The 13925-nt window shown below is 35.8% G+C and overlaps 1 protein-coding gene across 2 annotated transcripts in view; it reads right to left on the bottom strand.

Moving 5' to 3' along the window:
- The window catches only part of LOC141585098 (fibronectin-like), a 43977-nt gene that overhangs the window by 18125 nt on the left and 11927 nt on the right, over positions 1 to 13925 (bottom strand). For both annotated transcript variants that reach the window (XM_074402515.1, XM_074402514.1), the window contains exons 3-9: positions 7410 to 7457; positions 6403 to 6540; positions 5861 to 5993; positions 5147 to 5404; positions 3577 to 3791; positions 675 to 864; positions 259 to 564 (exon numbers count right to left, since the gene is read on the bottom strand). In XM_074402515.1, the coding sequence (XP_074258616.1) occupies positions 259 to 564; positions 675 to 864; positions 3577 to 3791; positions 5147 to 5404; positions 5861 to 5993; positions 6403 to 6540; positions 7410 to 7457 (1288 nt within the window). The remainder of the gene's footprint in view (positions 1 to 258; positions 565 to 674; positions 865 to 3576; positions 3792 to 5146; positions 5405 to 5860; positions 5994 to 6402; positions 6541 to 7409; positions 7458 to 13925) is intronic.

Here is a 13925-nt window from a genome sequence, read left to right on the forward strand (position 1 = left end):
CCCTGGCTAATTTTTGTATTTTTAGTAGAGACAGGGTTTCACCACGTCAGGCAGGTTGGTCTCAAACGCCTGACCTCAGGCAATCCACCGCCTCAGTCTCCTGAAGTACTGGCATGAGCCATCACACCCAGCTTAAAATCATCAAATATAGAAGTAGGTTCAGAGTTATATGAGAAAATACCAGACCCTTATAAAATATCTGCCAATGACAGTATTAAAATTTTTAAAAATTATGTTTTCAGATGTCTTGTTACTTACGTGTTTCTACAGTGAATATTGGACTCAAAGTAGTCTTTGCCTCCCATTCATTTATTGCAAAGAGTAAAAATCTATAAATGTGACCAGGGAACAGTTGAGTAATTGTTTTTTCTGTAGTATTTGGGGGCATGCTTTCAAAATGTTGTTCTCTTGTATAATCTAAAGAATATTTAATGATAATCTTATATCCCAACTTCACCCACTTATTCAAATTATTCCAAAAATTCAAATTATTCCAACTAAATACAACTTCTGTTGTTCCGACATCCTTTAGATAAAACAAAAAGCTTTCTTGCAGAGAAGGTACTGAAAAAATAGAAGAGAGAATGATTTTTAATTAGAAATTATAATTTCATAATGAAATAAATATTAAATAATACAAAGATACATGAATATAAGAAAGTAATAAAAATTACATTCATATTCACAAATATATGGCAATGGAACATGACAGAAAAATCTCGTAAAGAAATACTTTGATCCAGTTGGATTTTGCTGTAAAATGTAGCAATGTGTTTCATTCTTGGCTAGCAATGAAAAAGAAAAGATTTCATTTTTCTTAAGGCCAAAAGATGATCCATCTGCCCATGTAAGAAGACCTTCTTTCTGTAATAAAATGAAAAAATTAAGCCAACTAAAAGGAAAAGTACGTTATCTTCAATCACTGCATTTTATGAGTATTTGAACATTTTAATTAGTCATAACTTTGTTATAAAATTTTCTAAGATTTTAAAATCATCAACCCCTTAATATTTTTATGTAGATTTCCTTCATGATAAAGTAGCTGAAGCCAGGCTAGTGGCTCATGCCTGTAATCCCAACTACTTGGGAGGCTGAGACAGAAAGATTACTTAAGCCCAGGAGTTTAAGGCTGCAGTGATCTCTGCTTCAGCCACTGCACTTCAGCCTAGGGGGCAGAGCAAGACTCATGTCAAAAAAAAAATTAAAAAGAAAAAAGAAGAAGAAACTAGAGACAGAGTTCACTTTCATTCACTCATTAGCCATATATCTTCAGGCAAATTGCAAATCTCACAGTAAGCCTCTATTTTCTCATCTGTAAAATGAGTATAGTAACAGAACCTACATCTTATGGTTGTTGTAATGATTAAAGAGGCAGTACATTCAAAGGCTCAACACAATAAGGCACAGAGAAATTATTCATTAAATGTTAGTTATTTCATTTGAAATCATCAAATAAATTACATGCATCAGGAGAGGTTGTTGATACCTTCCTGCTAAAGGATGTCCTTGGTGAATGTCACCAACCCAATTTTCACAAGTAATAAATCCTCTCTAGATAGTCACATATCTACCCTCCTTGAAAGGGGTAGTGAAAAAGAAAAGTATAAGCTTTGACCCAATTCTCCTGCATCCTAATGATATTTCTGCCACTTATTATCTACTCTTGGGCAACTACTAATCTTAGAAACTAAACTTTCTCATCTGTGCAATGGAAATAATCATGACTACTTTACATCATTTTCAATAGGTTTAGAGTGTATGTTTGTAATACACCAAACACATAACAGCTCCTTAAAAAATAAATATAGTACTTATAGAGATAATGAACACTATGAAAACAGATACTATGTCTATATTTTGGTTATGATACCGTCCCCAAAAAAATCAGGCAGCACCAACCTAGCTGTATGGGTGAGAATTAGAGACCTTTTTTCTCTGGACATTTCAAAGAGCTTTTAAAATGGTACATTCAAATTCCACCTAGCACAATGAAGAAATGCCATAAAAGTCTGCTTTATTGCATATGTATTGCTACAGTTTAAAAATACGCATAGGATCAGAGACAGTATTTCAAATGATTAGGGCATGAGAGTTGGTCAGATACAGGTTCAAGGCCTGGAATGGGCATTGATAAGTTATGTGCCCCAGGATCTCTCTAAGATCTATTTTCCTTGTATAAAATGGGAATACTGATAGCATCTTACAACTATAAGGTTGTGAGAACTAAATAAACGTTACCTATGCAGGCCTCCCAAAATGGAAGAAAGAGACTATTAATCTTTCATTCATTAGGTTCTTGCTAAGTACCAAATTCCAACTTGAAACTAGGAATGGAATGCTGAATAAGACACACTCTTTATCCTTGAAGTCCAGTAACAAATTTGCACTTACTCAGCACAGATTTACTTAAAGGATTGATTATTTTCTGAACCTACCATGGGGATTATGACGTAGCAGGTAACTTTGATGTCAACCTCAAAATATTGTGGTTATAAGGGTAGCATCTGATGCATGTTGATATAGGCAACTGAATCTCTCTGTGCCCCACTTTCCTGATATATTAGGCTAACAGTAGGAAACACTATATACACATTAAGGGGTGTACTTACAAAAGAGACTGACATATTGAGAGAGAGAGTCTGAGATGTCTAAGATGAATTGGACTTCAAAGGATCTTTATTAGAACTTTATTCATTGCCTATTAAAAGATAAAGAAAACTCAAAAGAATAACTTTTAAATGGAGTTAAAGATTCCTAGAGGTTTTCCCAAGCTTATGAAAAGCTCCACGGGAAAGTTGATATCAAATTGGTAGGATCTGCCTGAGATCACTTTAGATAAGGATATCTCATAGAGAATAGATTTATCTTTGAGTTCCAGGAAATAAAAGCCAATGGATCATCAAGAAGAAAACACAGACTAGACAGAGATGATTATGTTAGGTCTTGGGTTTTTCTATATGCTGACCAAATGAAGTTTCATGAGACATTCCAAAGTGTTATTTCACTAGTGTTAAATAAAATCACCAGATCTTTCTGTATTGCTTTTAGTAAATTGAGCTTCACTAGTCTTATGTATGGAGTAAAAAGAAGAAAATGGAAAACACTTTTTCGTGTTTTGGGGGTTCATATAATTGTACTATTTGCAGAGGTGAAAAATAAAGGAAGTGAAACAGGTTTGATTGGAGGGAGAACACAAGTTCAGTCTTGGCAATGTTACAGTGTCTGCAAGAAGTACCAGAGGAATAATCAGAAGAAAATTAGATAGATGCCTGGACTCATAAAAGAAAAGTCGACTAGATAAAGAATTTAGGAATCATTGGTTTGGGTGGTAAATTGAGTGAAGAAATGGATGAGATCATTCAAATGAACTAGATATGGTCTGGGGAATACCAAAATTAAAACAAAATTAGGTTTTAAAAAAGATGCCTATAAAATATATTAAAATGGAGTACCTATAGAAAGGGAAACTGTATGGAATTAATAAAGGGAGAAATTAATGAATAAACAATGCATGAATGAATATAGATAATAAAGTTTCATTCATCACAATATATGTATTTCTTTATATTTACTGACCTTCATATAATTAAGACCAGTCCATATTATTACTTGATTGTTTGACCTGAGATATGAAAATATAAATTTTTTTTCCTCTTTATTTTTTATATCCACAAGGTGTGCAGAACTTAAGGATAACTCACAATGTTGCTGGGCTATATTCCATGGCTTTCTTTCCTTGCTAATTCTATAACAGTTATTTTTTAACGCTGCCCATCCTTGTGAACATGATCCTACCAAAAGAAAAACATCCCGTTAAAGATGAATTCAGTAATATAACATTTCATAATTATATTTATTAACATGTATACAAATTAATTATGAAAATCTCATAGTATTAAGTCTACACCTTCCCTATACTACTCTCAAGCCAATAAAAATACTAAACCTGTGTTTATTAACCAAGTAGCAAATGAATTACCACCAATTAATAGTTTTTAAAATAGCTTTAAGAATTACACAGGATTATTGTCCAATTATAACTTCATCAAAAATTTTTAAAAACACAGATGTTTTTCTAAGAAAAACCTTACTTTACGTTGTCTTTCCTTTCCCTTACTTTTGTACTGGTAGCAAACTTTTTATCATATTTCAGGTTTCTTTTTATTTTGGAGTACTAGACACAATGCCTGCCCATTTTAATATCCTGATACTTGACTTTGAAAGTGTTTACCTTCTAGAAAAAGCTGGAATGCTACTTAGCTTTCATGCACCACAGATTATGCACCGCAGAAAGACTGGAGAAAACAGCAGCCTGTTCAGAGAAGATACTGTGCATCGATTCACGATAATACTCTACCAGTGCCTCAACCCAACATAGTTGGAATATGTGAGAAGGATCTTCTGAAGATCTTCATCTTTTTTTACCCCCACAGGAGACAGGATGCTTAATTACCTTATTGTGTTTTTTCTTACTATTTGAGTGTTTCTATACTTCACTTGTACAATATATTGTGCCTTTTTTATTATTCCTGTAGGGGATATTAAAAATGGGACTCCCAGACTGTCACAAAGAGTGTCTTGCCCTCATCAGCTATCTGATTCTGTCCCCTTCTACCTGTTCTCACCTGTGGAGAAAAGACATGAAACTAGGAAGACCCACAAAATGGAACACATTCACCTTTCCCTGAAACTTTTCCTAATTTTGCTCAGGTCTGATCATAGAGAGTAATAAAAAAGCTTTAAATGGGATGAAAGATCAGTGTGTTTGCAATATATTGTTATGGATCTTTTAATACCTGAAAATCCTACTGTTTGTTGATTCATTAAAGTAACCTAAATGCTATGGAATTTGTATGACCCATTGTCAGAGTTAAGAAAAAGAGACCCACTTGGTACAGTTTAAAGGAAGTGCTGGGAAGAAAATAAAGTTGGTAAGTTGGTTTCTACCATTACTCTTCTAAGTCCAGCTTGTTCGGTAATCAGTCAGATACCAGAAAGATACAGTCAAAAAAGGGAGACTATGCTAATTTTGTTTACAAGCAGTCTGCAGTGATTAATCACTTTCAAAAAGAAAAATACAACTGCCAACTTATCTACAAAATACATAATAAATATATAATTAATGATGAACCAAATGTAACTATACCTGTTTCAATGTGAACATCCAGTCTCTGAAATATGTTTATGAAATCCAAGTGTAACTGTTTGAATTCAAATGTGAAAGCATATAAAGATGCAGGTTTTAAATTACCCCACTCATAAACTATAACATTATTTTGCATAACTTGTGAAGAATTATTAAAAGATATTGACACCGATATATCTTTGGAAAAGGGCATGCTCCAGTTAAAAGAAACACTTGTACTTGTTGCTATTGTTTTAATATTGCTAGTTGAGATTCCACCTAAAAAGTCAGGGAGAATAATTAGTACAGATTCAAATAAAATTGAATGAAACACAGTTACAAGATTACAAGATGGGAAAACATATTATCTACCCATAAAATATTTTCTAGACTATATGGGAGTTTCTTCTACTCTATATAGAATGAATGAATGAGATTACAGAACCACATTACATTTTTTACATAATCTGGATAACACTTAAAATCTCCGCTATACCTATCCATTCATACTAGTACACATAAAATACCAACATTGAAAACTAATTTCTTAAACTTTGTTTATAATTCTTTTAAATTCTGAGATTTATATTATATAAAAATAATACTATTCTAATTTTATGGTACCATTATATACCTGTTAAATACTGTAAAATTCAAATTATCTGGTAATGAAAATTTTACCTTTTATAATAGATAATACAGTTGACACAATTGATCAATATATATATTACTTACGAGTTTGAAATGACTTTTCACTTAAAATTTGTCCATATTTCATGGACTGTAAAATGATGTGATAGTCTTCATTTTCCTCTACCGTTATTAATTTTTGACGCCTTTGTGAGTCTGTGAGAATACTTTTTACACTCTGTAAATAATCAGATTCATCTGCTTAAAAAATGTTTATTGAACATTATCTCTATGCCACTCACATTAATTAAAAATTTGACTTCTGTATATCTCCTTCATAAGAAGCAGTTTTTCAGTACAGAATATAAACATATACATGAAATGTTTATTTCTATATAAAAGACATTATTTTTTAAATAATTACTCTCCTTTGGTATATAAAGTCTAAAAAGACATTCCTATAAAAAAGTTAAATATTAGTTTGATCAACTACTTATTGAAGATATTTCATAAAATGCTAGCATTTTATATATTAATGAAATAAGAAACCCTGATAACTATTAGGATCCTATTTACCATGTGGCATCTGGTAACAACAGATTTACATTACGCTTACTTGTTATCAAGATCAAGAAAAGATTTCTTACTTTTTGAGCAAAATCATTAACAAGTTGATATTTTAAAAAATAAAATTCAGGATTTCCTCCTTTAGGAAATTCGTCCCACTCAATAAAAACTTCTGTTGTTTGCTTATTCATCGGTATATAATGAAAATTTTTTGAGATCTAAAATGGAAATGAGAAGAAACTGTAAAAAGCAGTAAATATGTATTCCTCATTGTTCTTTTATAAATGAATTTATTAAAATGACACCTAAAATACACCAAATTATAATTTTAAAACATTTCAGTGGTGTCAGTGTCTACACATGAATTACTCTGTCAGTTACTCTATTTATAATTATAACTTTGAAAATGTAAAGCAAATAAAATAAGAGCATGGAAATTTAAGATCCATGTCTCTCTAACTAGGAAACATGTGTCCCTGGGGTCAGGGAAGGGGAAGAGACTCAAAGTCACAGGAAAAACACAGCAAATCCTCCTGGAATTCCAATTGTGAACATTGGTGACAATGTCTACAAAATGGAATTATTTTGCAGACATTCTTGACAACACATTTGCAATGAAAACACATGTGGGTACAAAATGTTTGACACTGAGTCATTTTAGACCCTTATTTCATTTATATGTAATGAAAATATTAGCAAACAAAGTAAGATAGACCACAGGTTCAGGGACCCTTAATGCTCCCTCAATGACAAAAAAGACTTCAACTCTCAGGAGATATCTATCTATCTATCTATCTATCTATCTATCTATCTATATCTACCAAAAACAACCCTGAAATGCACTATTATACCGCTTTTTTTCTAGATTCTGACTTATCTCTATGACCATCCCAGACACAATTTTTAAGCAATAAAAATACATATGTGAGTGACACCTAGCAAAGAAAATACTTTGCTTTCTGTATCTGATATTTAGCATTATTTCAATTCAATATACTCCTCATTTTCCAGAATGATAGACTCAATGCAATCACATCCTGCCCATTAGCTCATTATTCCAAAGAGGGTGCACTAAAAAATGTCTTACCTTAACAACATATTGTAACCAGAGCAGTAGAATAATTAATTTCTCCATCTGGAAAGTAAAGTGTATTCAGTTCAGTTGAATATGTATATTTTTAACTTCAAAACTAAACTATTGGACATTCTTTAAATAGAGTGTAGGTATACCATTTTAATGTCACGTCTTTTCAATTTCGAGTGACTCCACATCCAATTAACTGTTAAGGCATTAATAAGTGAGTGCTGCATAATTTTTCCACTAAATAAAATTGGAAACATTGGTACTTTCCAACAAATAACAACTTGTTTCTAGAAACTGCTTTAATTAAGTATAAAGGAGGTGTTAGAAATAAAATGAATTACCAGGCAATTAGACAAAATTACATCTCATTGTGTGAAAGTATTTAACCTCAATTAGTGGAAATCTAGAACACCTACGCAACTGCTGCTGCTTTGGAACTAATTCCTCACATTTTAAAATTACACCATCATAATGAAAAATATTTCAAAATACTGCTGATGAAACTGAAACTTAAATAGAAAAAACATTCAATATTCATTTTAACTCAATTTTTTTTTTAAATATATTCCTCTAAAAAGCTTGCCTAGTATTTCATAGGAACGTGGAGACCCAAGGACCTAAAAACTTTTATATTCAACTTAAGATACAAAGAAAAAAAGAATACTCCTGTATTTTATATATGTTTTTAAAACTGAAAATACCATTTTAATAGTAAACAGGTCCCCAGGATCAATTTCAAAGCTCCTTAAAGCTCACTCTAAATCAAGTTTCTTCCTATAGAATCCTCTTTAGTTCTTATTAAGCAGGTGTTCGACTCAGATAAAATGCAATCCTGTTAAAAATAAATGCCTAATAATTAAACCCAGACTTTTCCACAAAACTACAAAGCTTTAACCTTGCCCATTTTGCCAAGCAGCCTGAGGTAAGTGTTCTATCCCTAGGGCTGTGATACTAATTTCCTCCTTAAACCTAAGCTTAAACTAGAATTTTGAAGGCTGTTTGCCATAATAAAAATGCGAAAGTGGAAAGCTCCTGAATGCCTGCTCTTTAAGTCCAAACCCCACTCAAATTCAATTCTGAGTCACCGCGTTTGCCCTGGGTGTGCGTAAAGACTCCCTGCCCTAACGCGCACTGTTTTAGAGTCAAAAAGCACCAACTTTTGAAATGGGGAGAGGGAGGCAGAGGATAAACCAAAGGAGGTTTAAACAATAATTAGACTGGTGGAGAAAGAAGGAAAGAGCAGACACCTGGAAGAAGTCAAAGTGCAGAGGATGCCCGGCTGAGAAGCCTCAGGTGCCGCGGAGCTCCTGCAACCCGCCCTGACCCACGTCTGGCCCCAGCCCTCGACCTGCAGGCGCCCGGGCCTGTACTTTGTGAGTTTCGCGTGCAGGGGCAACGGGTCCGGGAGGTGCTGGCGCTGCTTGGGGTGCGGCGGCCCAAGCTGCCCAGGATTCCTGCCTGCGCTACAGCCCACCTCGCAGCCTGCCTCCTTTTAGCCTCCTTCTCTCTCGCTGCTCCAGCTCTCGCTGCAGCTGCTCTGGCGGCTTTCATTGGGGCCAGCGATGCCCTCTCCCTGCGTTGGGTTAATTAAGCAATGGTTTCCATGGAGACAGACAGGCGCCTTGGGAAGGGAGAGGAGTGAGAGGCAAGTTCCCAAACATTGAAATGTGGAGGAGAATTGCATTCTGCACGAAAGAAGGGAGGAAAGGGAAGGGCGATGAAGGAGAACGCGAGTGGGAAACATTGGCATCTCATTTAAAAACAAAACAAAACAAAATAAAAAGCAGAAGTCGACTATATGGCTGTGAATAGCCTAGTTTTGGCTTAAGATAAAATGTGTCTTTGTATGATGCCCCGCTCCTTATTAACGTGTGTGTGTGTGTGTGTGTGTGTGTGTGTGTGTGTGTGTGTTCTGCAGCATTTGACAATGTTGACTGGACCCGGAGATCTCAGCTTCCCTGACATCTCCCTTCCCTGGTGCTTTCATTTGCTTAGTCTGCGTCACTGTGTCCTCTGCCAGCTTAAAAACTGAGTTGACCCATGATGCCTTCCTTAACTGTAGGCTCTTTCATTCACTTTAGTGATTTCAACCAAATTCCAGATTTCCAGTCATTCCGTCTTGGATTTCATGTCTTTCCAGGGCTTCAGAGAAGTATTTATAGCTCCAAAATGGATATCTCCATCTGGATGTCCCTACAAGTGATTTAAAACCATATTTTCAAACCTAAATTTGTAACTTCCTTTTCCAGCCCATTTCCTGAGGAAAGGATCCTTCACCCAAACAATCAAATGAAAATTGCCACCCCTTCATTCTCAAAGCCTTTTCTCACCACCCAGTGTCACTTTATCCTCCAAATCTCTTTGATTCCACTTATAAACTGCCTCTTAGGCTGATTAATTCTTCATTATTACTACTGTCACAGACTTAATTGAAAACTTGAAATCTCTCTCTCTCTCTCTCTCTCTCTCTCTCTCTCTCTCTCACACACACACACACACACACACACACATGCACCTGTGCTCTTGCTCTCTCTGTCTAGAAAACATGTGTCATGTTTAGGAGTTTGTACCTCAGTGCAGATCCTGTGGCTCCCTTTATGAGGTAAGCAACTCTTTGGAAATTTTGTTGTGATGAAGACTAAGCTTGAAGAGTGCTTAGTAGAGCATAAATACTTAACTGAAAGACAACCATCATTGGTTCACTGCAGCTACTGCTAATACACTAACACTTGGATTATGTCTCCTTTTTTGATACTCCCAGTCTCTCTTACACACTGCTAGCCAGTGTGATCTTTCTGAAATACACACATGATACTATCCAATCATGCATGGAGTTGTGAATCTTTGTTGTCTATAATGTACCTCTTACCAAATTCACTTTTCAACCTCATCTCTCTCCTCTCCTCCTTGGCACCCTGACTTATATGTACTCTCAATGAAGTAACGGGCCATAAACATTTACATCTCTGTAGATCTTTGTTTATATTGCAGCGTACAAATTTACTTTTTATACATTTATGTCCTCAGCTAGATTAGGAACTCCATGATAGCAAGGACCATTATAAATTCAAGCACAGTTATAGATGTGAACTATGTATGTTTTATTTTCATTCCTGGGGATTCTGCATATCTTTTGGGCCTTTACAAGTAGAAGGTATTGGCCAAGCATGGTGCCTTGTGCCTGTAATCCCAGCACTTTAGGAGGCCAAGACAGGTGGATCAGATCACCTGAGCCCAGGAGTTGGAGACCAACCCGGGTAACATGGTGAAACCCCATCTCTACAAACTCATCTCTGTAATTTTAAAAGATAAAATGGTGGTGTGTGCCTGTGGTCCCAACTACTTGGGAGGCTGGGAGGGGAGGATCACTTGAGCCCAGGAGGTTGAAGCTATTGTGAGCCATGATCATGCCACTGCACTCCAGCTGGGGTGACAGAGTAAGATCCTGTCTCAAAAAATAAAAATAGAAATAAAATGAGTAGAAGATGTCAAGGCAATTATACCACAAAATGATCTTATCACCACTGAATTTGCTTCTAGGCTTTGAGAAATATGATCAAATTCAAAATCCATCAAGTAGATTGGATAATGGGTACATATTTTCAATATGGCCTTCTACCTCTCATTTGCTCTGTAAACAATGTTATTTTAAATATGTAGCCTTCATAACATTATCATCAACTGTTGTTTACATCAGTCTCTCTATTAGGTCAATAAAGTAGGTAGCAAGCTAATCAATAGGGTTTCCTGCAAAATGTTTTCCTTGCTGAAGAGATGTCCTTTGAAATAATGTGGATTTGTTCCTGTCTTACCCTTGTATTAGGCCCTAATAAATTAAGTATAGAGAAATTAAGTGAAAAATTTAAGATAATTATGGGTTTTCACATTCAAGAGGAAAAAAAAGTATATATTTAATGATATTTCAACATGTTTATTCCTAAGGAAAATAATTTATTTGCCAGATGGAGAAGCATAGATAAAAGCCATTTAGGCAATTAATGGAGGCAACCACTATCCTATGATGTGAACTCTCTATTATTAAATATGTTGTTTGGAATCTCAATTATATATCTTTTATTACATAAATAAAGCCCACATCGTCACCAGCTGTTGGGTGGATATGTCTTTAAAACCACATTGCTGGTAGAAATGTGACAAATATACAAGTAAGTACAATACCTACCTCTTTTCTCATATTCAACTTCCCGTCATTTATTCATTCAAAAATATTAATTAATTTGAGAGAGGAGACCAAGCAAAATGGTCAAATAGAAGCCTCCACTGATCATCCTCCCAACGGGAATACCAAATTTAACAACTATCTGAATAAAAAGCACCTTCATAAGAACGAAAAATCAGCTTAGATATCAGCTCAGCTACAGTCAAGAAGAGCACTGGAATCTCCAATTCCAAGCCTTGGCCTTTTTTTTTTTTTTTGAGGTGGAGTTTCACTCTTGTTGCCTAGACTAGGGTGCAATGGCATGATCTCAACTCACTGCAACCTTCGCCTCCTGAGTTCAAGCAATTCTCCTGCCTCAGCCTTCTGAATAGCTGGGATTATAGTCATCTACCACCGGCTAAAATACATGGCTAATTTATATATTTTTGGTGGAGATGGAGTTTCACTATGTTGGCCAGGCTAGTATCGAACTCCTGACTTCACGTGATCCACCCACCTCGGCCTCCCGAAGTGCTAGAATTACAGGCATAAGCCACCACACCCGGCCTAAGGCTTGGCTTTTGGATGGCATCTCTGGAAACTTCTCTGACCAGAGGGGAGCCCACTGCCCTGAATGGTGAGTCCTAGGCCTGTCAGCATTCACCATAAGCTGACTGAGGAGCCCTTGGGCCTTAAGTGAACACTGGTGGTAACCCTGATAGTATTTCCCATGGGCCTGTGGTAGTAGTGGACAAGGAGAGAAATTCTTCTGCCTAAGGAAAGGGTGAGGAAAGAGTGAGAACAATTTCGTCTTGTAGTTTCAGTGCCAGCTCAGCTGCAGTAGAATGACCACCAGGGGGATTTTCCAACTTCAGGCCCTATTTTCTAGTCAGTATCTCTGGACCTGTCTGGGGCCCAGGGGAACTCACCACCCTTAAGAGAAGGTTACAAACCTGGCTGGCTTTGTGCCTGCTGAGAGAACATAGGCAGTGGCCAGGTAGTGGTTACAGAGGGCCTTGGGCAAGACTCAGTGCTACGCTGGCTTCAGGTCTTACCCAGAGTAGTCCCAGTTGTGATGACAACAGGGGTGCTTGTGTCTTCCCGCCCCCAGCTCCAGGCAGCTCAGTACAGAGAGAGAAAGGTTCTATTTGGAAGAAAGTAAGGTAAAAGAGCAAGAGTCTCCACCTGATAATCCAGAAAATTCTTCTGGATCTTATCCAAGATCACCAAGTGGTATCTCTATGAGTGTCTAAGAACCACAGTGTTACAGGGCTTACAGTAACCCCTAATCCAGATGTGGTTGCAATGGCCAACAACTTAGATCATAACACTCAAGTCTCTTTGAATACCTGGAAAGCCTTTCCAAGAAGGACAGGTACAAATAAGTCCAGACTGTGAAGACTACAATACACACCTAACTCTCCTAACACCCACAAGCATTAAAACCATGCAGAAGAACATGACCTCACTAAATGAACTACATAAGGCACCAGGCCCAATCCCAGAGAAACAGAGATATGTGACCTTGCAGACAGATAATTAAAAATAGATGTTTTGAGTATACTCAAAGAAATTTAAAATAACACAAAGACAGAATTCAGAATCATATCAGATAACTTTAACAAAGACATTTAAATAATGATAAAGAATCAAGCAGAAATTCTTGAGTTGAAAAATATAATGATATACTGAAGAGTTCATCAGAGTCTTGCACCAGTGAAATTGATAAGGCAGAATTAGTGAGCTTGAAGACAGGCTTTTTGAAAATACACAGAGGAGACAAAAGTAAAAAGAATTAAAAACAATTAAACATGCCTGCTGGATCTAGAAAATATCCTGGAAAGGGAAATCTAAAACTTAAATGGCCTTAAAGTAAAATAAGAATTATTGGACTTAAATAGTATGTAGAGAGAGAAACAGGAGTAAAACATTTATTCAAAGGGATAACAGAGAACTTCCCAAACCTAGTTAAAGATACAAATATTCAAGTATAAGAATATTATTGCACGCCAAGCAGATTTAACACAAAGAAGACTACCTCAAAGTATTTAATAGTTTAATGATGACCTTTGGGAGTTCAACTTACAAATAATCAAACTCCCAAAGATAAAGGATGAAGAAAGGATCCTAAAAGCAGCAAAAGAAAAGAAACAACATACAATGGAACTCTGATATATTTAGCAGGAGACTTTTCAGCAGAAACCTTACAGGTCAAGAGAGAGTGACACGAAATGTTCAAAGTGCTGAAGAAAAAAACTTTTACCCTAGGATAGTATATCTAGTGAAAATATCTTTCAGGTCTGAGGGAAATAAAAGTACCTTCCCAGATAAACAAAAGCTGAGGAATTTCATCAGCGCTA

Source organism: Saimiri boliviensis, chromosome 7 (assembly GCF_048565385.1).
Source record: "Saimiri boliviensis isolate mSaiBol1 chromosome 7, mSaiBol1.pri, whole genome shotgun sequence".
In the NCBI taxonomy this organism is placed as follows: Eukaryota; Metazoa; Chordata; class Mammalia; order Primates; family Cebidae; genus Saimiri; species Saimiri boliviensis.